Genomic DNA, 24,093 nt, shown 5'->3' with positions numbered 1-24,093 from the left:
CTTTTTTACCTCAATGAGGACATCATCCTCCCATCCTTTTGCCCGACTCCGTCTCATGCCAAGGAATGTTTACTCCATAAGCTGGATGTTGTGTGGGCTGTCCGGACCTACCTCTCTATCACTTCTTCCCTTCAGCAGTATGACTCCTTTTTTATTTAATTTTTTTGTTCGCACGGACGGTCACCGTAAAGGACACCCTGCTTCAAGGGACACCATTTTGCGTTTGATCAACTCTGCCATTTCGGAAGCTTACCGCTGCAAGGGGAAGACCCCACCCTTCAGGGTCTCAGCTCATTCCACGCGTTCTGTTGGAGCTTCCTGGGCTCTCCGCAGCAGGGCTTCGCCCGCACAAGTCTGTAGGGCGACTACCTGGTCGTCTTTACACACTTTTACAAAATTATACCAGGTTCATACCTTTGCATCCGCTGATGCTAGTCTGGGCCATAAGGTGTTGCAGGCGGCGGTGGTCCAGCCTTCCACTTAACTAGGTTCTTTTGCCCACCATAGGGATGGCTTTGGTACATCCCAAGGTCTGTGTCCCCCAATGGAGCCAATAGAGAAAAGGAGATTTTTATGCTTACCGTAAAATCTTTTTCTCAGAGGGTCCCTTGGGGGACACAGCACCCACCCTTTCTTTTCTGGTGTTCCTGGTTTGGTTACCAGTCCGAGTGTGTGTTCAGTTAATTTTATTCTGTGGTTTCCTCGGACAGTTCGTGGTTTTTTTCTCACCTGTCTATCCTCTCCTACTGCTCTGGGACTAAAACTGATCATCTCAGGTGCCTGTAGGCAGGTATATCCTGCTGGGAGGGGTCGACTTGTTTTGTTACCATATTGTCAAGCCTCCTAGCGACAGCAGCATATACCCAAGGTCTGTGTCCCCCAATGGATCCTCTGAGAAAAAGATTTTACGGTAAGCTTAAAAATCTCCTTCCCCCCCCCCCCCCCCAATTTTGGTTCTCTAGTCCTCAGACAGTTCTCTTCTCCTCTTTCTGTTTGTACATGCTTAGTGTGGCACACACATGTACACAATGCAAAGACTAAGTGAACTGCTCTCCTTTTTATCTGCTTTCAGGTGTGATTTTTATATTGCTCACACCTGTTACTTGCCCCAGGTGAGTTTAAAGGAGCATCACATGCTTGAAACAATCTTATTTTTCCACAATTTTGAAAGGGTGCCAATTTTGTCCAGCCTGTTTTTGGAGTTTGGTGGGACATTAAGAACAATGTGTTTTTTTTTTTTTTTTTTTTTTTTTTTTTTTTTTTCCCTCCCTTTTTTGGTAAAAGGGGTAGTCCAGTGGTGAAAAACTTATTCCCTATCCTAAGGATAGGGGATAAGTTTGAGATCGCAGGGGGTCCGACCGCTAGGGCCCCCTGCGATCTCTCTGTACGGGGGCCAGGCTCTCCAGCCAGATAGCGGGTGTCGACCCCCGCACGAAGCGGTGGCTGACACGCCCCCTCAATACATCGCTATGGCAGAGCCGGAGATTGCCGAAGGCAGCACTCCGGCTCTGCCATAGAGGTGTATTGAGGGGGCGTGTCGGCCGGCGCTTCGTGCGGGGGTCGACATGCACCCTTCGCGCAGGCTGTCGGGGTCCCGTACAGGAGATCTGCAACTTATCCTCTATCCTTAGGATAGGGGATAAGTTGTTCACCACTTGTTCACTACTGGACTACTCCTTTAAGTTCCAATACCCATGTGAATAAACATGTGTAAAGCAAAACATGTGTTACTGCAATCCTTTTCTTTCATAAATACTTCAGGGGTGCCAACATTTACGGCCATGACTGTATATAGGGGAGGATGCACAGGTGCAAAATACTGATGAACAACCACTCAAATGCCTAATATTCATTGGGGGGGGGGGGGGGGGAGGGTAGTATTATACCTGCTGCTTGGCTGCTCATGCTTGGATCTCAGGCACTGAGCAGTCATTCAGCGGATGGACAACAGGAGGCAGGTAAGGGGACCCTCCTGCTGTCCTACAGCAGTTCGGGATGCCGCGGTTTCACCGCGGCGATCCCGAACAGCTCCCTCAGCTAACCGGCATTGGTTTACTTTCACTTTAAGCGCGGCGTTCAAGAAAGGCAAAGGACCCAGGATGTACCGGTATGTCCTTAATGGGTTAAGGGATGCCCCCTCCTGATTCTCCTTCTTGGGTGGGTGGTCGTCTTCTCCTTTTTCGGGATGTGTGGCTCGTTCTTCCTTGTTCTCCCGATTTGGCTGCCAGTTTTCTTACCACCCTGCTCTCCCTTCTGCGGCAGGGTGGTGGTGTTCCAGTTCCTCCTCAGGAATGTTTCACTGGGTTTTATTCCAACCTCTTTGTCGTTCCCAAAAAGGACGGGTTGGTTTGTCCCATTCTCAACCTCAAATGGCTCAACGGCCATCTGCGCTTGAGGCATTTTTCGGATGGAATCCCTGAGGTCGGTTATAGCCTCCATGGACCCGGAGAGTTACTTTCTCCAATAGATATCCAGGACGCGTACTTACACGTGCCCATTTTTCCGGCTCATCAGCGGTTTCTCTGTTTCAATGTTTCCGAGGGACATTTCCAGTTTGTGGCCCTCCCCTTCAGGCTTGCCACTGCCCCTTGTGTTTACTGAACGTCTTGGTGGGAGTTGTGGCCATCCTGTATTCTAAGGGTATGTCGGTCCTCCCTTATTTGGATGAACCTTCTGGTCAAGGCTCCTTCCCTCGAGCAGAATTGGGAAAGGGGAACCGGATGATGCGTCACTGACGCAAAACCGTGCTGTAGCACTCTGACTGACTGGTAGCTTCCTTCCCTCCCTGCACCCAGGTGAACATGCTTTATTTGTATACACTGCTTCAATAAAGCCCGAATTTTATTCATCCTACATGGTGAGTGCAGACATGCTTTTTTCCTATATTGGATATTTTTGTGGAATTGCTTGTTCTGTTATTGTCTGGCACTCCATGCTTTATTTTGCTCACCGGGTCTCACTCATTACCTATGCTGAATTAAAGGGGTAATCCAGGATTTTTTTTTATTTGACTATATGCTACAGGGGCTATGAAGTAAGTGTAGTTCATAATATAGTGTCTGTACCTGTGTGTGACTGTGTTCTCACAATTCTTCTGATTTTCACCTCACTATTATTTTTACCAGCATACAAAATGCCTGTCTCAGATTTTTCCCAGCTTTAAATGCGGCCGAGACCTGACTCACTAGCTGATGACAGGGAGCCTGTCTGCTTCAATGGGTGGAGGGATCAATCTGCAACTAATGCAACAGCTGTAGGCACCCTGAATGAAAACCACAGGTCTGCAGCTCATTTATGTTTCAATGGGTGGGGTGACTGATGTGTGGGAAGGAGGAAAATAGAATTGTGGGATTTGTAGTCAAAAAAAGAAAAATGAAACAGGAAATACAAGTTCACAAAAAGCTAGCCACAGGATTATGGTAATCTCGCAACATAGCCATTTAGCCCCAAGACAAGTGCAGATCCTCCCTAAGCATGTCCATTAATGTCTGCCAGGTACGTACTAAAATCACCTTATGGTGGATAACCCCTTTAAGGCTGCTGTATGCGTGTTGTAGTGCCCATTCTCTTCAGATCACCCTCAATACTCTGTCTCACTTTGGCTGGATCGTGAACTCTGCCAAGTCAACCCTGGTTCCGTCCCAGTCCCTGGAATTCAGTTCAATACACCCTGTACCAAATTATTATGCAAATGATATTTTTCTCATTTACCTAAATAATTGATGTAAATTACGGTCATAATGCTCAGGTTATCGACTATTAAGAGTACAGTTCAAATTGATTAGCTCATTGTCAGTGGGTGGGTATAGCCTGCCAGGGAGGAGCCGACTCCTTTGTTCCTTTTAGTGTCAGCTTCCTAGTGGCAAGAGCAGATACCCATGGTCTGTGTCCCCCAATGAATGCTACGAAAAGGGATTTTACGATACATAATAAAAATAAAAAAAATACACTTTTTTTGTCAGTATATCATCCTAGCTATCCATCAGAGACCAAGTAGAAATAGGCATTTATCCGTACATCTGGATTAATAGGAGGCACAAATGCAAGATCACGCTTGTTAGGGCGGCTATCTTGCGGTCATAGGCATGGTTCTAGCTAGACAGGGTGCAATAAGGTCCTATTTAGATTTCACCTTCTTGTTCCACCATCCTGTTTGGCGTTGTTTTGCCCATATCCTTTCTGCTCCCAATATTGCTTCATAGCTAGCCTATGGAGAAGGAAGTTCATTCACTTTTTAGGTGTAGCTTTATTTGATATATAATTGAACCCTTTATATCATGGACACCTTATCTGACAACATACTTTTTAAGTTTTTTTGTTTTGTTGAACTTGTAGAGTAATTTCTACGCCTGCCAATTTATCTCCCAAAACCCCATCTATATTGAGTATTGCCATACCCATGAGAACCCACATAACACAAGTCCTGGGGTGTATGTGAAATGTTTGGGCATCAGCATCATTTTAACTTAAAAAAAACAAACAAAAAAACTCTGCAGTCCTAGGAAGCATGATCTGTTTGGAATTGTGCTAAAAGGGGGGAAAATTCTGATGAAATAATTGAGAGGTCAGATAGTATTTTGGTTCCCAAATACGTGATGCTATATGAGGGCCAGGAAAGAGAGACAAACCGTATTCACAGACAATGTCCAGACAATGAAACCTATAAAGGGTACTCAGCCCCCAGACATGGGACCCCCTGCGATCTCCAGGCCCGAACAGCGGCTACCGTATTCGTGACGTCATACCACCCCCCCCTCCATTCATGTCTATGGGAATGGGTGTGAAGGCTTAGACATTAATAGAGGGCGCATGACTGCTGTGGTGGCCCGTCATTTGGCATGGAGCAGAGTTTTCTCCATGCACCAAATGACTGACTTGACTGCCGCCCTCACGGTAGTAAACTTCCTGTCTGTTCAGCTGCAGTCTCCTTATTTTAGCTATACTCTGTTTACCTCCAAGCTACACAGAGTGTAGGAATGCTCAACTACATACACAACTAAGCCCTAAACACAAAGCTCAGCACACATACAAACAGCTACCCTTACCCTAGTATAGCATGTCTTCAACAGTTATGAAGAGAGGCTGCAGGATTGTCTGTTGGGGAGATGGCAGACACCACCTACAGCAGCTCTGCCTCTTTAGTCTGCTCTTCCAGGTATCGGCTCTAAAAAAATCAATAACTGTCTATCCCTAGTACTTTCATCTACTGGGCTAAATACAGTATTTAAAACTAATGGTTTTCTCAATTTCAGTTTTTCAAATGTGTCTTCCAGATAGAAATAAAAGCAAACCTCCAACCAAAATCTATGAATAAAAGCCTATTCTAAGACTAGTTTACATCTGTTTTTTTCTCTTGCATTGTTGTGATATGTTATAGTAAAAGAACGTAAAAATGATTTTTGTAGAGTCTGCTACATGCCGGAAACCAACAACCCCAAATGGACCCTCTTGACTTTTAATAGCCCATGGGTTTCCATCATGGTGCCTGGCATTTTACCAGACAAAGTAGCACATCGATCTGCACTGTATATTCACTGGAATCTGTGTCGAGACTCCTATCAACCTCCAATACAGATGTGACCATTACGGTCACACTTATCCCCTATCATGTATTTTACTGGACAACCCCTTTAAGTTGGTCTCCAATGTGAGTATACTGCTTACAGCAACCCTTATTTTGATTAAAGGGGTTCTCCAAAGCTTACACATCTTTTCCCCTATCCAAAGGATAGGGGAGCAGATGCCTGATCGCGGGAGTCCCGCCGCTGGGGACCCCCGGGATCATGCACACGGCACCCCGTTTGTAATCAGTCCCCGGAGCGTGTTCGCTCCGGGACTGATTACAGGCCACCACCGGGCCGGCGGCGTGTGACGTCACGCCTCCGCCCCCGTGTGATGTCACGCTCCGCCCCTCAATGCAAGCCTACGGGAGGGGGCGTGATAGCTGTCACTCCCCTCCCGTAGGCTTGCATTGAGGGGCGGAGTGTGATGTCACACGCCGCCGGCCCGGAGGTCACCTGTAATCAGTCCCAGAGCGAACACTCTCCGGGGACTGATTACAAACGGTGCCGCGTGCATGATCCCGGGGGTCCCCAGCGGCGGGACTCCCGCGATCAGGCATCTTCTCCCCTATCCTTTGGATAGGGGAAAAGATGTGTAAGCACCGGAGAACCCCTTTAACTGCTCCCCTGTGGGTATGACGTGGTTAAAGAAGGTAATTGGGTCAAACCTGAATTAACAGGCCACAATAAAATAGCGGTCCTAAAGCCACTTTGATACTTTATAAAACTGCAACAAAAATATTTTTTTTTTTTTTTTTTTTTTTTTTTTCCTTCAAAAGAAGACAAAATCAATAAAACGACAAGATGGGGAAAGTGGACCATCCTCTGTAGAAGTCAACAATTCTGATCCCGAGCCAGAGTTTCAGACCACAGAAGGTATGATTTGTGGAGGGGATAGAGGTAATATCTGTGTTTATAGGCCCTTAAAGCGTACCTGTCAGATCCCACAAAAAAATAAAATAAATGAATGTTACTCAGTACCTAATCATGACCATGTAAATCTAATTTGTTTGTAATCTGTTATGCCTCTATCACCTATATTATTAAAAAAAAACTCTTTTCATTAGCTCACAGTGTTAGAAATCCTCTCAGGGCAAGGGGGCATGTCCCTCCCTTGTCCTGCTAGGAGGTGATTGGTGCGACTGCTTATGCAGCCTTGTCCATGACTCGTGGACAAGCCTATTGGTGCTGCATGACTGGTTAGTCTCCCAGTAGGTATGGGAACCCCTAGTGGTAGGATTTTCAGGAGCTGTCTTCTTAAATAGATATTTCCCCCCCACGTCTCCACGACAGCACCCATGAGATTATCTCCTCCTCATGATTGGGACAGGAAAAAACACTGAGGCTAAATTCCCCACCCATTCCTGTCCACACCAGTGTTTTTTCCTGTCCCTGTCAGGGAAGGAGCTGAGAGGTGCAGGTGGGGGGGGGGTTTCTTACACTCCTGCATGAAGAAATTAAGGTCCTTACCGGGGCCTTGCAGACTCTGGGTGCGAGCATAGCACACCCCCTGTCTTTTTCTCCCCGTGGTACGGTCCTCTCTGTAGGTCCGCTCCGGGAGCATGGAAGCGGAGGGATACCGCGGGAGCACCGTATAGTGTACAGTCTCCTTCAGCGATGAGTTATCTCCTCGCGCGAGCGTATCTAGTTTATTTTCTTCCGGCTCTCCGGCCGGGGATGCTGGCGTCTGACGTCATTTCCGGCCGCGCTCAGGCGGGGAATTTGAATCTGGAGACCGGCTTTTTTCCTATAAGAAGCCCCTCTCCCAGATGGAAGCTGCTCTAAACTGATTCCAGCGTTGGAAAATACAAGGCTGCATCATGAGCTCACCTGCAAAAGTTGCAGATCCTCCAGTGATCCCAGGATCCGTGAGTACTGAGGGCCTATGGGTTCGCCCTGGCCTATCTTCATTGCATGGTGTTTTATCCTTCTCTTCCTTGTATTTGCAGGGAGACAAGGATTCTGCAGGTTCTTCGGTTAAACCGAAAAATCAAAACCTAAGAAATGTGTTATTTGCTATAAGGAGTTTCCTGAATCTGCTTCTAAACCTCTGTGTAAATCATGTATTGCATCAGTAGTAAAAGATGACTCTCCAACTCTTATGCAAGAAATTAAATCCATGATTCATTCAGAGATACACTCTGCATTGGCCTCTTTTACACCTGTTACCCCTGTGGCATCTACTACTTCGGTTAATGCCTCAGCTGTAAAAAAGACTAAAATGGTGTCTTTTTCGGATTCTGAATAAAGTTTATCTCCAGAATTGGAAGAAGGAGAATTTGTGGAAAATCCTCATTAAGAATAAGATTCCTCTTTGAAAAAAATTCTTGTTTAATTCTGATGATATAGAATCCTTAATTAAAGGGGTATTCCAGGCAAAAACTTTTTTTTTATATATATATATATCAACTGGCTCCGGAAAGTTAAACAGATTTGTAAATTACTTCTATTAAAAAATCTTAATCCTTCCAATAGTTATTAGCTTCTGAAGTTGAGTTGCTGTTTTCTGTCTAACTGCTTTCTGATGATTCACATCCCGGGAGCTGTCCAGCTCCTATGGGGATATTCTCCCATCATGCAAGGGATATTCTCCCATCATGCACCGCTCCCGTGACGTGACATCATCATTGAGCAGTTAGACAGAAAACTTCAGAAGCTAATAACTATTGGAAGGATTAGGATTTTTTAATAGAAGTAATTTACAAATCTGTTTAACTTTCCGGAGCCAGTTGATATATAAAAAAAATTTTTTGCCTGGAATACCCCTTTAAGTCTGTCCATACTACCTTGATTTTAGAGGAAGTTCAGGAGACTAAGTCTATCCAGGATGACTTTTTTGGAAACCTAGGAGACAGGAAACCCTGTACTTTCCCTGTTCATACAAATTTGCATAAAATTATTAAAGATGAATGGGCTAAGCCAGAAAAGAATGCCTTTATTCCTAGGGGTCTAAAAAGGCGTTATCCCTTTGATGTTACAGACTCTACTACCTGGGACACGATACCATTAGTAGATATCCCGGTTGCTAAAGTTGCAATGCTACACAACTTAAAGATCCAATGGATAGAAAGGCAGAGAGTTTGCTTAAAAGGTCCTAGGAGGCTACTTCCTCACTGTTAAGGCCTAGTATAGCCTCTACCTGTGTAGCCAGGACTTTAGGAGTTTGGTTAGACCAATTGGAATACCACCTCCAGTCTGATACCCCGAAAGACCATATTTTGGAATCCTTACCTCTGCTTAAGATGGCATCTAATTTTTTATCAGATGCCTGTGCAGAATCGGTAAAACTTGCCTCTCGTACTGCTGTTTTGTCCAATACCACTAGGCGTGTACTGTGGTTAAAATCTTGGTCGGGAGACATGACTTCAATAAGTAAACTCTGCTCCCTTCCTTTTCATGGAAAATTTTAGTTTGGTCCAGCGTTGGATTCTATCCTGGAAAAAGCAGCAGACAATAAAAAAGGATTGCCCTTAGATAAGGTCCAACCTAAAAAGTCTCCTTTTCGTCTTTTTTCCCAATCAGACCATTGCTTCAGAGGAGGTAAAGGGAAAACAGGACGTTGGTCTTACAGGAAGGGCGGTAGGGGTAGAAATATCTTTACTAACCCCGGTCAGTCCTCTTCCAACCCTAAGCAATGACGCCAGGCTAGTGGGGGCAAGGCTTTACCATTTTTGCCCCGGTTTGGGAGTCACTAATTCCCAATCCCTGGATAGTAGAGATAATATTTCAGGGCCTCCGGATCAAGTTGTCATCACCTCCCCCTCCAAGGTATGTTGTTACTCAGAGCCCAAAAAACCAGACTCCAAAAAACCAGAAATTGGTTCTCAAGGGTGTTCGGGACCTTCTCTCCCCTACAGAGGGGCCTAGGTCATTATTCTTCCCTGTTTTTGTTTCTAAACCAAACGGGAAGTTCTGTACAATTATAAACCTGAAACCCCTGAACAAATTTGTGGTTTACAAAAAATTCAAGATGGAAACTGTGAAGTCTGCAGTTCGGTTCATAAAGGAGGGGGCGGCGATGGCGACTATCGATCTTCGCGATGCATATTACCACATTCCCATCCATTCAAATTCCCAAAATATTTGAGATTTGCCATCCAGTGGGGGTCCGGGGTCCGCCACTTTCAGTTTGTCTGTCTCCCATTCGGCCTGTCATCTGCTCCTCGAATTTTCACCAAAGTCTTCGCAGAGGTGGTTGCCCTTCTCAGGAAGGAGTCTATTCTAATTATCCCTTGTCTAGACGACATACTGATGGTGGCGGACTCAGTTCCTCAACTGGAACTTCATTTACAGAGAGCTATACTTGTTCTCCAGAAGTTGGGTTGGATCCTAAATCTAGACAAATCAGATCTTAATCCCAGTCAGAGGAAAAAATTCCTAGGTACCCTTTTGGATTCAAGGATCCAGACCTCCTTTCTTCCGGATTCCAAAAGGGTATTACTGCAGGCATTAGTCTCCAGGTTTCTAAGCCTCCATTCCTGTACAATCAGGACAGCAATGTCCACTCTGGGTCATATGACATCATGCATCCAATCAGTAGCTTGGGCTCAGTTTCATTCCAGGCCTCTACAAAAGTGGATCCTAACCATTTGGGACAAGTCTCAGAAAGCTTAAGACAGAAGGGTGATAATTCCCACTCAAGTAAAAACCCATCTAAGATGGTGGATGTTCAAGAAGAATTTAAAGAAGGGAGTAAGTTGGTTTCACTCAAACCAGTTACTCATAACAACGGATGCCAGTGCAGGAGGATGGGGTGCTCACTCAGAGTCTCAAGGAGTCCAAGGGAAATGGGATCCTCAGACAGCAAGAAAATCGTCCAACTTCAGAGAGTTACTGGCAATATGGATGACACTCCCAAGAGTTAGAGGAGATCTGCAAAAATCACCATATCCTCATTTACTCGGACAACGTGACTGCAGTGGCCTTTATAAGACATCAGGGGGGGTACAAGGTACACAGCTCTCCAGTCAATTTCACATCAAATATTTTCTTGGGCAGAAAACAAGGTGCTTTCTATCTCAGCAGTCCATCTCAAAGGGGTCTGGAACTTGGAGGCTGACTTCCTGAGCAGACACATATTAAACCCAGGGGAATGGTCTCTAGCTCCGTGGGCATTCAGGATGATTACGGAAAGATGGGGGGTTCCTCAAATAGATCTGCTTGCAACCAAGAGAAATCACAAGGTGGATCTATTCTATTCCCTAAATCCAAGGGACTCTCCGCTAGCAGTAGATGCATTAGCTCAGAATTGGACATTCAGTATGGGATACGCATTTCCTCCCCTGCCGCTAATATCTCGGGTCCTTCAGAAGCTAATGAACTATCATTGCATTCTAATCCTAGTAGCTCCATACTGGCCAAAGAGGAGCTGGTTCTCTCTATTAAAGACTCTGGCTGTAGAGGATCCCATCTGCCTTCCTCTTCAAAAGGATTTGCTGTCCCAGGGACAATCCTTTCATCGTCAGATCAAAAACCTCAGCTTGACCGCATGGAAATTGAAACGTCCATTCTGCTGAAGGAAGGTTTCTCAGAAAAGGTAGTAAATACCCTTCTGTCTAGCCGTAAAGATACTACCTCTAGAATCTATTCTAAAACCTGGAAGAAATGTATTGGTGTTGGTGGGATTCTTTTTCTATCAACACTCCGGTGATTCCTAAAATTCTAGATTTCCTTCAGCAGGGACTTGATTTGGGTCTTTCCCCTAGTACCCTCAAAGTACAGGTTTCTGCTCTCAGTGCTCTCTATCATGTAAAATTGGCTGATAACATGTGGATTTCAAGATTTATTAAAGCGTCCAGCAGACTCAGACCTAAGACTTAAAATATCTGTCCTCAGTGGAATTTAAATACAGTTCTAGCGGCTCTTCCTTTGGATCCCTTGGAGCCTTTGGATTCTATTTCTGAAAAATTTTTGACTCTCAAAACTATATTTTTAATCGCCATCACTACAGCTAGGAGAGTAGGTGAAATTCAGGCTCTTTCTATCCGAGAGCCTTATATCAGAATTTTGGATGACAAAATCATTTTTAAGCTTGATCCTAACTTCCTCCCTAAAGTTGTCTCTACCTTTCATAGATCACAGGATATTGTGGTTCCATCCTTCTGTTCAGATCCAAAAAATTACTTCAAAAAATCATATAGTCTTTTGGATGTTAGAAGAGCTGTCCTCATCTACATTGAAAGAACTAGTCAGTGGAGGAAGGATGACAATCTGTTTATTCAGTTTGCTGGCCCTAATAGAGGCAAGAAAGCCTCTAGGAGTTCTATAGCCAGATAGATTAAGACCGCAATTTCAGAGACTTATGTGACCAGAGGAAAAGACCCTCCTAGACAATTGAAGACCCATTCTACTAGAGCAATTTCCTCATCATGGGCAGAGAGAGCTGGAGCTTCTGTAGAACAGATTTGCAATTCGGTTATTCGCTCCCTCCCATCCGGTAAGGCATCTGGCCCTAATGGCTTTGCGAGTGTTTAATATAAGTCTTTTGCAGACATCTTATCCAGGATTTTTACCTAGAAGCCATAGCTTCTGGCTCTACCAGCTAAGAATTTACAGACCTACAGACCTTAATAACGACTTTGCCTAAACCTGGCAAACCCACTGACCTCCCCCAGAATCGCTGTCTAATTCAGTGTTTCCCAACCCAGTCCTCAAGGCACACCAACATTCCGGGTTTTTTCAGTTACTCCATTGGAATATAACAGGGAAAAATTAAAATCCTGGATTGTTGCTGTGTCTTGAGGACTGGGTTGGGAAACACTGGTCTAATTTCCCTCCTTAATCAGGATTTAAAGATATTCGCTAAACTTTTAACAGATTAGTCACAGTCCTCCCGTCCCTGGTTTCATCGGATCAAGCTGTTTTTTTTTATTTTTTTTACCTCTCATAATAAGAGAATACTACTTAACATATTCCACCATCTTGAGCAGTCTTCTGCCACCGTGCTGGTCCTAGCCCTGGATGCCGAGAAGGAATTTGACTGGCTACGCTGGCCTTGTTCCTTCTCGGTCCTACGTGAAATGGGTTTTCGGGGAAGCATATTGGCAGCGATGTCTTCTCTTTATTCCTGCCCGTCAGCTAGAGTGCTAGCGAATGGCCAAGGCAGGGTTGTCCCCTATCTCCCCGCACCCTCCCCCCATCTCTATTCTATCTAATGAGCCACTTGCCCAGGTCATTCGCTTAGACGCTAAGATAGCAGGTGTGTTAATAGGAGAGAACAGACATGTTATTTCTCTTTGCGCTGGCAATGTTATCCTAACACACAATGATCGCTCACGCTCTATCCCAGCGGTTTTGGATACTATTAAAGCTTTTTGCTCCCTTTCTTATCACCTGAACAAGACCAAAGCCCTGCCGATAAACCTACCTCCCCATACTGTGTAAGTTCACTGCATACCAATTTGATTGGAGACCAACCGGTATACAATATTTAGGTGTAAACCTTTCCTACCCCCTATCGATGCTTTACAACACAAACTATGCTCCTCTATTAGTCTCGCTAGCAGCTGAAGCGGATCTCCTATCAAAAGCCATGGTCTCTTGGGTGGGTAGAGTAGCCACTTTTAAAATGTTTCTCCCAGCCAAATTTCTGTACACCTTTTTAGGGCTCTTTCTATAGTTCTCCCTAGCTCATTTTTCCAGATTGTCCAACGCATACTCTTAAAATTTAGCCCCGGTTATCTCCCTCTATTCTAAGTCCAAATGGGCGGGTGGTTTGGGCTCCCCGGATATCAAAGGGTATTACGGATCTACTTTAGTAGCTTCCATTTGGCAATGGTGGAAGAACACTACTACCCTTCCATGGGTTCAGTTGGAAAGTGGCTTGATGGCTCCCTGCTCCATCAGGGACCTGTTGTTTCTCCCTATCTGGAACCTACCCCCACCACCTTTGTCTAACCCATTTGTCAGGGCCTCATATCTAGCCTGGAACTATTATCTTTCAAACACACACACACACACACACACACACACACACACCGGTTTTAGCAGACCGGGCCAATATCCCTATCTCTCTGTTGCAAGCTGCGATACCAAACCTATAAATTCGCGATTGGACGGAGGTAGGTATGCTGCAAGTACAACACATGTATGTATCTCTCTTGATGTCCTTTGAATCTCTTAGGATAGGTTCAGACTATGGAATTTCCGCCTGCAATTCCTCTTTGAAATTGCAGGCGGAAATTCTGCTTGCTAAAATGTATAGTGCAGTGAATGGGTTTCCGTTCACAAATTCACACTAAGGAATTTGTGAACGGAAAATCCGCTTGGAAATTTCCGCCTGAAGAATGGGGTTGCTCTTTCTTCAGGCGAAAATACTCACGGAACACATTTCAGTCTATTGGAGACTGCAGTGTCCGCACGGTCCTAGCGCCCACTGATTCAGTCAGTGCTGGCCGCACTCGGAATCTCCGGGCAGAAATTTTTTGCCCGGAGATTCCGTAGTCTGAACCTAGCCTAAGCACTAAATTCAACTTACCTAGTAGGGACTTTTTTAAATATCTACAAATTAGGCATTTTCTTCATTTCCTGAGCACACCTTTCCAGGGTACAGATTCTGATATTTTCAGATTCCTTTCCTCCAATCTGAAGGGACTGCGGCCCATATACACCTCCCTTATATGATCCGATTCATGCACGAATAGCTACCCCTTATGCTTATGGGAAAGGGATTTGGGTTGCTCCTTTGATACAAAGGTTTGGTGTCAAGCATTGAAACGTATTCACAAAGCCCTACAGTGTTCCTCTCATGTTTAAAGTGCATTTAAAAGTATCACGAAATACCCAGGTGCCTCAGATTTATGCTGGCGAGATTGTGGTCAGAGGGACTCCCTATACCATATACTCTGGAACTGTCCCACAATTCAACCTTTCTGGGTGGCGTGCAAACAATTGCTCCAAAGTCTTTTAAACTGTATCCAATGGACTCCCCATCTGGTGCTGTTGTTCATAAATATGGATTATATCCCCACATTTAGGGACTGGAAAACAGCTACGGTACCCACCCACCTTAAAATCCGTTATTTGCCAATTGAACACTACATGACAGGCATTTATCAAGCGATTTAGTAAATTTTATTTTACTAAAAATGTCGCACCTGCGACTACGCGATTTTTCGTGCGACATTTTGACTGGAAAGCGAGAAAAGCAAGTTTTCCAAAACTTAACTGCAAAGTAATAATTTTAAAATGGACTACGGGTAGTCTGGTATTTATTAACTGCGACAGTCGCAACAAGGTTAAAAATTGACTAAATTTACTCCAGCTCAAACATGGAGCATAAAATGCTACTACCCGTCTGCGCCGCACATCTCCCATCTGTCTGCTACCTGTTGCAAGACTTCAACTCCCATACAGTGAGGGCATTCTGGGAGTTGTAGTATTATAGCGGGTGGACAATGTGCGGCGCGGGCGGGTAGAAGACAAGGGGGGGTGGGGGTATGTACAGCAGTGTCATTATCTTAGGGTAGCGGGGATAGGATCAGAGGAGCCCGGGCGGCTGCAGAGTGATGCCAGCCTGGGCTCCTTTTAACATACCTCGGAGCCACGGATCTGCCAGATGTTAAAAGGAGCCCGGGCTAGCCACACTTCAGTCGCCAGGGCTCCTCATATATCCTGCGGCGCCGTGGTAAGGAGCCCGGGCTAGCCACACTTCAGCTGCCCGGGCTCCGTCAATTATTATCACCGCAGCACTGACATAACTCTGCAGCCGCTCAGGTAGGGAGATGTTTAGGTGCCGTCCCTGCCATCCCTCAGCACTGCGGTACACGCCGAGAGATGGCAGGGACAACTTTTGCACATCTCCGTGCCCGGCTGCGGGAGTCCCGGGCGGCTGCAGTATTATTTCAGCCCGGGCTCCTTACCACAGCGCAGCAGAGATTGGTGTAATTTCATATTTCCCACTGGGTCCCATGCCACGTGACCCGACTGGAAATATGAAATTACAGTGATTCTCTGATCACTGCAGCCAGGGAGCGGAGCGCATTACCACCCGCTTCCCTGGCTGGCACGAATACAACTCCCAGCATGTCCTTACAGCAAGGGCATGCTGGGAGAGTTGTAGGGGGGGTGGGGGCGGGTGCTTGTCACCTTCCCCCTGCTGCACAACTACAGCTCCCAGCAGGCCCTTACAGTAAGGATATGCTGGGAGTCGTAGTCATGTGGTGCAGGAGATTGTTCCCCCCCCCCCCCACACTACAACTCCCAGCATATCCTTACTGTAAGGACATGCTGAAAGTTGTATTCATGGGCGGGTGACAATAAATGTATTAACCTATTTTTCTTTTTTTTATTTCTCATTTCAGATCCGTGTATACTTTGGATTCGGTGGACTGCTTCGATGACCAGCGTTTTTTTAAAATCTGTTTAATGTTAATAAAATGGTTAACGAGGGCTTGTGGGGGAGTGTTTTTTGGAATAATTTTTTTGCAACGTGTTGTGTGTTTTTTATTTTTTTATTTACTTGACAGGCTTAGTAGTGGAAGCTGTCTTATAGACGGAGTCCATAAGTAAGCTGAGGCTTAGCGTTGGCCACAAAAACAGCTATCACTAACCCGCAATTATTACCCCGGTACCCACTGGCAAATATGGCGCTCCTGGGCCTAGGCGGTAACAGGCTGGCGTTATTTAGGCTGGGGAGGGCCAGTAACAATGGTCCTCGCCCACCCTAGTAACGTCAGGCTGTTACTGTTTGGTTGGTATTTGGCTGAGAATAAAAATAGGGGGTACCCTATGCGTTTTTTTTTTAATTTATAAATAATTAAATATAAATAAAAAAAAAACACATAGGGTCCCCCCTATTTTTATTCTCAGCCAAACACCAACCAAACAGTAACAGCCTGACGTTACCAGGGTGGGCGAGGACCATTGTTACTGGCCCTCCCCAGCCTAAATAACGCCAGCCTGTTACCGCCTAGGCCCAGGAGTGCCATTTTTGACGCTCCGGGCCTGTTGGTACCAGCTCTTCCTGGCACCCCTGTGGTGTTGGGTACCGGGGTAATAATTGGGGGTTAGCGCTAGCTTTTTTTGTGGCGAACGCTAAGCCCGGCTTAGTAATGGACTCTGTCTGTAAGACAGCTTCCACTATTAAGCCTGTCCAGTAAGTTAAAAAAAAAAAAAAAAAACACAACAGGTTTAAAAAAATATTTATTGCATAAAAACACTCCCCCCACAAGCCCTCGTTAACCATTTTATTAACATCAAGCAAAGAAAAACGCTGGTCGTCGAAGTAGTCCACCGAATCTGAAGGAGTCCACAGGATACACGGATCTGTAGAAGAAGTAAAAAAAAAAAAAAAAGTGTTAAAAAAATTTAATAAACACACACACACACACACACACACACACATATTATATATATATATACACACACACACATTTTTTTTCAAAGCTGCAAAGTGGTGTTCTGTAGTCATTATTTTGTTTTTGCTTATGTGAGCTAAAAAAAAAAAAAAAAGGTATTTAACCCCTTAACGACGCAGGACGTATATTTACGTCCTGCGCCGGTTCACGCGATATGAAGCGGGATCGCGCCGCGATCCCGCATCATATCGCGTCGGTCCCGGCGCTAATCAACGGCCGGGACCCGCGGCTAATACCACACATCGCCGATCGCGGCGATGTGCGGTATTAACCCTTTAGAAGCGCCGGTCAAAGCTGACCGCCGCTTCGAAAGTGAAAGTGACCCGGCTGCTCAGTCGGGCTGTTCGGGACCGCCGCGGTGAAATCGCGGCGTCCCGAACAGCTGATCGGACACCGGGAGGGCTCTTACCTGCCTCCCCGGTGTCCGATCGACGAATGACTGCTCCGTGCCTGAGATCCAGGCAGGAGCAGTCAAGCGCCGATAATGCTGATCACAGGCGTGTTAATGCACGCCAGTGATCAGCATAGGAGATCAGTGTGTGCAGTGTTATAGGTCCCTATGGGACCTATAACACTGCAAAAAAAATGTAAAAAAAAAGTGTTAATAAAGGTCATTTAACCCCTTCCCTAATAAAAGTTTGAATCACCCCCCTTTTCCCATAAAAAAAATAAGTGTAAAAAAAATAAAAAATAAACATATGTGGTATCGCCGCGTGCGTAAATGTCCGAACTATAAAAATATATCATTAATTAAGCCGTACGGTCAATGGCGTACGCGCAAAAAAAATCCAAAGTCCAAAAAAGCGTATTTTGGTCACTTTTTATACCATTAAAAAATGAATAAAAAGGGATCAAAAAGTACGATCAAAACAAAAATCATACCGATAAAAACTTCAGATCACGGCGCAAAAAATGAGTCCTCATACCACCCCATACGTGGAAAAATAAAAAAGTTATAGGGGTCAGAAGATGACATTTTTAAACATATAAATTTTCCTGCATGTAGTTATGATTTTTTCCAGAAGTGCGACAAATCAAACCTATATAAGTAGGGTATCATTTTAACCGTATGGACCTACAGAATAATGATAAGGTGTAATTTTTACCGAAATATGCACTGCGTAGAAACGAAAGCCCCCAAAAGTTACAAAATGGCGGTTTTTTTTTCGATTTTGTCGCACAATGATTTTTTTTCCCGTTTCGCCGTGCATTTTTGGGTAAAATGACTAATGTCACTGCAAAGTAGAATTGGCTACGCAAAAAATAAGCCATAATATGGATTTTTAGGTGGAAAATTGAAAGGGTTATGATTTTTAAAAGGTAAGGAGGAAAAAACGAAAGTGGAAAAACCCTGAGTCCTTAAGGGGTTAACGACGCAGGGCGTATATTTACGTCCTGCGCTGGCTCCCGCGATATGAAGCGGGATCGCGCTGCGATCCTGCATCATATCGCGTCGGTCCCGGCGCTCATCAACGGCCGGGACCCGCGGCTAATACCACACATCGCCGATCGCGGCGATGTGCGGTATTAACCCTTTAGAAGCGGCGGTCAAAGCTGACCGCCGCTTCTAAAGTGAAAGTGAAAGTGACCCGGCTGAAATCGCGGCATCCTGAACAGCTGACCGGACACCGGGAGGGACCTTACCTGCCTCCTCGGTGTCCGATCGACGAATGACTGCTCCGTGCCTGAGATCCAGGCAGGAGCAGTCAAGCGCCGATAACACTGATCACAGGCGTGTTAATACACGCCTGTGATCAGGATGAGAGATCAGTGTGTGCAGTGTTATAGGTTCCTATGGGACCTATAACACTGCAAAAAAAAAAGTTAAAAAAAAAGTGTTAATAAAGGTCATTTAACCCCTTCCCTAATAAAAGTTTGAATCACCCCCCTTTTCCCATAAAAAAAATAAAAGTGTAAAAAAAAAAAAATACATATGTGGTATCGCCGCGTGCGTAAATGTCCGAACTATAAAAATATATCATTAATTAAACCGCACGGACAATGGCGTACGCGCAAAAAAATTCCAAAGTCCAAAAAAGCGTATTTTGGTTACTTTTTACACCATTAAAAAATGAATAAAAAGTGATCAAAAAGTACGATCAAAACAAAAATCATACCGATAAAAACTTCAGATCACGGCGCAAAAATGAGTCCTCATACCGCCCTGTACATGGAAAAATAAAAAAGTTATAGGGGTCAGAAGATGAAATTTTTAAACGTATAAATTTTCCTGCATGTAGTTATGATTTTTTCCAGAAGTGCGACAAAATCAAACCTATATAAGTAGGGTATCATTTTAACCGTATGGACCTACAGAATAATAAGGTGTCATTTTTACCGAAATATGCACTGCGTAGAAACGGAAGCCCCCAAAAGTTACAAAATGGCGTTTTTTTTTTCGATTTTGTCGCACAATGATTTTTTTTTTTCGTTTCGCCGTGCATTTTTGGGTAAAATGACTAATGTCACTGCAAAGTAGAATTGGCGACGCAAAAAATAAGCCATAATATGGATTTTTAGGTGGAAAATTGAAAGGGTTATGATTTTTAAAAGGTAAGGAGGAAAAAACGAAAGTGCAAAAACGGAAAAACCCTGAGTCCTTAAGGGGTTAAGGGCCAAGGGCGTACGCCTTTGCTCCCTAGTACTTAAGGACCAAGGGTGTACCTGTACGCCTGTGGGAATTTCAGACCCCGCCGGGTGGGGACCGGATCGGGGTGACTGCTGATATCTATCAGCAGGTACCCCGCGCAAATGCCCAGGGGGGGGTCATCAGACCCCTCCATGTCGGCGATCGGTGCAAATCGCAAGTGAATTCACACTTGCGATTTACGCATTTTCGGGTCATTACGGGTCTATGGTGACCCAGAATATAAGGGGGATCGCGGGTGTCTTAGACACCCACAATCCCCCTGAAGAGATAGGAGTGAGGTGGCAGGGGTGACACCCCTCCTATCCCTGCTATTGGTGGTCTAGACGCGACCACCAAAAGCAGATCGGGGGCGGGGGGGTTAACTTTCGTTTTCCCCGTTCTGCCCACCCACAATAGGCGGGGCAGAGCTCCGAAGATCCACTTACCCATCTGGAGGCTGCGGGCGACGATGTTGTGCAGCAAGCTCCCTGGATCCGACGGAAGCCGGTAAGTTGCCTAGCAACATCTGAAGGGCTGCAGTCTGAGACCACTATATAGTGGTCTCTATACTGTAGCACTCCAGATGTTGCAAAACTACAACTCCCAGCATGCCCAGACAGCTGTTTGGGCATGCTGGGAGTTGTAGTTTTGCAACAGCTGGAGAGCTACAGTTTGAGACCACTATATGGTAGTCTCTGAACTATAGCCCTCCAGATCTTGCAAAACTACAACTCCTTGCATGCCCACACAACTGTTTGCTGTCTGGGCATGCTGGGATTTGTAGTTTTGCAGCATCTGGAGGGCCACAGTTTGCAGTGGTTTCTATTGTAGCTCTCCAGATGTTGCAAAACTGCAAATCCCAGCATGCTGGGAGTTGTAGTTGCGATCCCTCCAGCTGTTGCATAACTACATCTCCCAGCATGCCCTTCGGTGATCAGTACATGCTGGGAGTTGTAGTTTTGCAACAGCTGGAGGCACACTGTTTGGAAAATATTGAGTTAGATAACAGAACCTAACTGAAGGTTTTTCAACCAGTGTGCCTCCAGCTGTTGCAAAAGTAAAACTCCCAGCATGCACTGTCTGTCAGTACATGCTGGGAGTTGTAGTTTTGAAACAGCTGGAGGTTTACCCCCCATGTGAATGTACAGGGTACATTCACACGGGCAGGCTTACAGTAAGTTTTGCTTCAAGTATGAGCTGCAGCAAATGTTTCGTCACAGCGCAAACTCCTAGCAGGGAACTCACTGTCCCCCCCCCCCCCAATAAAAATTAAAAACGTATTTTACAGCAGTGTTTCCAAAACGGAGCCTCCAGCTGTTGCAAAGCAACAACTCCCAGCATTTCTGGACAGCCACTGACTGTCCAGGCATGCTGGGTGTTTAGCAACAGCTGGAGGCACCCTGTTAGGGGTATTCTACGCCAGTGATTCCCAATGTCCACCCCTATGCAATCCCTAATTTAGTCCTCAAATGCGCATGGTGCGCTCTCTAACTTCGAAGCCCTGTCGTATTTCAAGGAAACAGTTTAGGGCCACATATGGGGTATCTCCGTACTCTGGAGAAATTACACTACAAATTTTGGGGGGCTTTTTCTCCTTTTACCCCTTATGAAAAGGAAAAGTTGGGTTCTACACCAGCCTGTTAATGTAAAAATAAAAAAAAATATTTTACACTAACATGCTGGTGTTGCCCTTTACTTTTTATTTTCACAAGAGGTAAAAGGAAAAAAAAGACCCCCAAAATTTGTAACACAATTTCTCCTGAGTACGGAAATACCCCATATGTGGGCGTAAAATGCTCTGCGGACGCACAACAAGGCTCAGGAGTGAGAGCGCACTATGTACTGTTGAAGCCTAAATTGGTGATTTGCGCAGGGGTGGCTAATTTTACAGCGGTTCTGACATAAACGCAAAAAAATAAATATTGACATGTGACCCCATTTTGGAAACCACCCCTCACGGAATGTAACAAGGGGTATAGTGAGCATTAATACCCCATAGGTGTTTGACAAATTTTCGTTAAAGTTGGATGGGAAAATGAAGAAAACATTTTTTTTGATCACTAAAGTGCTGGTGTTACCCTAAATTTTTCATTTTCACAAGGGAAAATATGAAAAAAGCCCCCCAAAATTTGTAACCCCATTTCTTCTGAGTAAGAAAATACCCCAAATGTGGATGTAAAGTGCTCGGCGGTCGAACTACAATGCTCAGAACGGAAGGAGCGCCATTGGGATTTTGAAGAGAAAATGTGTCCGGAATTGAAGGCCACGTGTGTTTACAAAGCCCCCATAGTGCCAGAACAATGGACCCCCCAACATGTGACCCCATTTTGGAAACTACACCCCTCATGTAATGTAATAAGGGCTGCAGTGAGCATTTACGCCCCACAGGTGTCTGACAAATTTTTGGAACAGTGGTCCGTGAAAATGAAAAATTTAATTTTTCATTTGCTCAGCCCACTGTTCCAAAGATCTGTCAAATGCCAGTGGGGTGTAAATACTCACTGCACCCCTTATTAAAATCTGTGAGGGGTGTAGTTTCCAAAATGGGGTCACATGTGGGGAGGTCCACTGTTCTGGCACCACGGGGGGCTTTGTAAACGCACATGGCCCCTGACTACCATTCCAAACCAATTCACTCTTCAAAAGCTCAATGGTGCTCCTCCTCTTCTGAGCATTGTAGTTCGACCGCAGGGGGTTGCAAATTTTGGGGGGTATTTTCTGCTATTAACCCTTGCAAAAATGTGAAATTTGGGGGGAAACACACATTTTAGTGAAAATTATTATTTTTTTTTTTACATATGCAAAAGTTGTGAAACCCCTGTGGGGTATTAAGGCTCACTTTATTCCTTGTTACGTTCCTCAATGGGTCTATTTTCCAAAATGGTATGCCATGTGTTTTTTTTTTGTTATTTTTTTTTGCTGTTCTGGCATCATAGGGGCTTCCTACATGCGACATGCCCCCCGACCAAAATTTGCTCTCAAAAAGCCAAATATGACTCCTTCTCTTCTGAGCATTGTAGTTCGCCCGTAGTGCACTTCAGGTAAACTTATGGGGTACCTCCATGCTCAGAAGAGATGGGGTTACAAATTTTGGGGGGTATTTTCTGCTATTAGCCCTTGCAAAAATGTGAAATTTTGGGGGAAACACATTTTAGTGAAATTTTTTTTTTTAAATTTATTTTACATATGCAAACGTCGTGAAACACCTGTGGGGTATTAAAGGGGTACTCCGGTGAAAACCTTTTTTCTTTTAAATCAACTGGTGGCAGAAAGTTACAAATATTTGTAAATTACTTCTATTAAAAAATCTTAATCCTTCCTGTACTAATTAACTGCTGAATACTACAGAGGAAATTCTTTTCTTTTTGGAATGCTCTCTGATGACATCACGAGCACAGTTGTCTCTGCTGACGTTATTATAATAATAATAATAATAACGCTTTATTTATTGTTGTCCTTAGTGGGATTTGAACCTAAGTCCCCAGCACTGCAAGGCAGCAGTGCTAACCACTGAGCCACCATGCTGCCCTTAGCATACATCTGCTATGCATGGTTGCTAAAATGGACAGAGATGTCAGCAGAGAGCACTGTGCTCGTGATGTCATCAGTGTTCCAAAAAGAAAGGAATTTCCTCTGTAGCATTCAGCAGCTAATAAGTACTGGAAGGATTAAGATTTTTTTAATAGAAGTAACTTACAAATATGTTTAACTTTCTGCCACCAGTTGATTTAAAAGAAAAAGGTTTTCACCGGAGTACCCCTTTAAGGCTCACTTAATTCCTTGTTACATTCCTCAAGGGGTCTAGTTTCCAAAATGGTATGCCATGTGGGGGGGTTTTGCTGTTCTGGCACCATAGGGGCTTCCTAAATGCAACATACCCCCCAAAAACCATTTCAGAAAAACGTACTCTCCAAAATCCCCTTGTCGCTCCTTCGCTTCTGAGCCCTCTACTGCGCCTGCCGAACACTTTACATAGACATATGAGGTATGTGCTTACTTGAGAGAAATTGGGCTACAAATAAAAGTATAAATTTTCTCATTTTACCGCTTGTAAAAATTCAAAAATTGGGTCTACAAGACGATGCAAGTGTAAAAAATTAAGATTGTGAATTTTCTCCTTCACTTTGCTGCTATTCCTGTGAAACGCCTAAAGGGTTAAAACGCTGACTGAATGTCACTTTGAATACTTTGGGGGGGTTCAGTTTTTATAATGGGGTCTTTTATGGGGTATTTCTAACAGGGCTGTGGAGTCGGTAGATAAATGCTCCGACTCCGGAGTATTCTATACTTCCGACTCCTCTGTATTAATATGCGATTGTATTTTATACATTCCTTGAAGGAAAGAAAGGTAACATACCTGTCACTACCACAGGACTACTGGCTGCGAAGCCAACAGTCTACTGTATTGAACAGTTTGTGTGCTGATCTGCTGCTGAAGATAGGGCAGTGGGAGGATCAAGGAAGGGGCATCTATTATAAAACATGATTTCCCTAGTAGAATCCCATAGTCATGTTTAAAGTTTAAAGGGGTTCTCTGCCCCTAGAC

The 24,093-nt window shown here is 44.7% G+C and overlaps 1 protein-coding gene across 5 annotated transcripts in view; it reads left to right on the top strand.

Annotated features, from left to right (window-relative positions):
- CEP89 (centrosomal protein 89) overlaps positions 1–24,093 on the top strand; it is a 256,966-nt gene that overhangs the window by 20,924 nt on the left and 211,949 nt on the right. For all 5 annotated transcript variants that reach the window (XR_008845109.1, XM_056525755.1, XM_056525754.1 and 2 more), the window contains one exon: positions 6,341–6,437. Coding sequence is in view for 4 of the 5 variants with exons in the window: in XM_056525755.1 (XP_056381730.1) it covers positions 6,341–6,437 (97 nt within the window). In the remaining variant the exon portion in view is untranslated. The remainder of the gene's footprint in view (positions 1–6,340; positions 6,438–24,093) is intronic.

This window comes from Hyla sarda, chromosome 6 (genome assembly GCF_029499605.1).
Source record: "Hyla sarda isolate aHylSar1 chromosome 6, aHylSar1.hap1, whole genome shotgun sequence".
In the NCBI taxonomy this organism is placed as follows: Eukaryota; Metazoa; Chordata; class Amphibia; order Anura; family Hylidae; genus Hyla; species Hyla sarda.
Note: the sequence above shows the minus strand (reverse complement) of the source record. Positions and strands in the feature narration are given on the sequence as shown.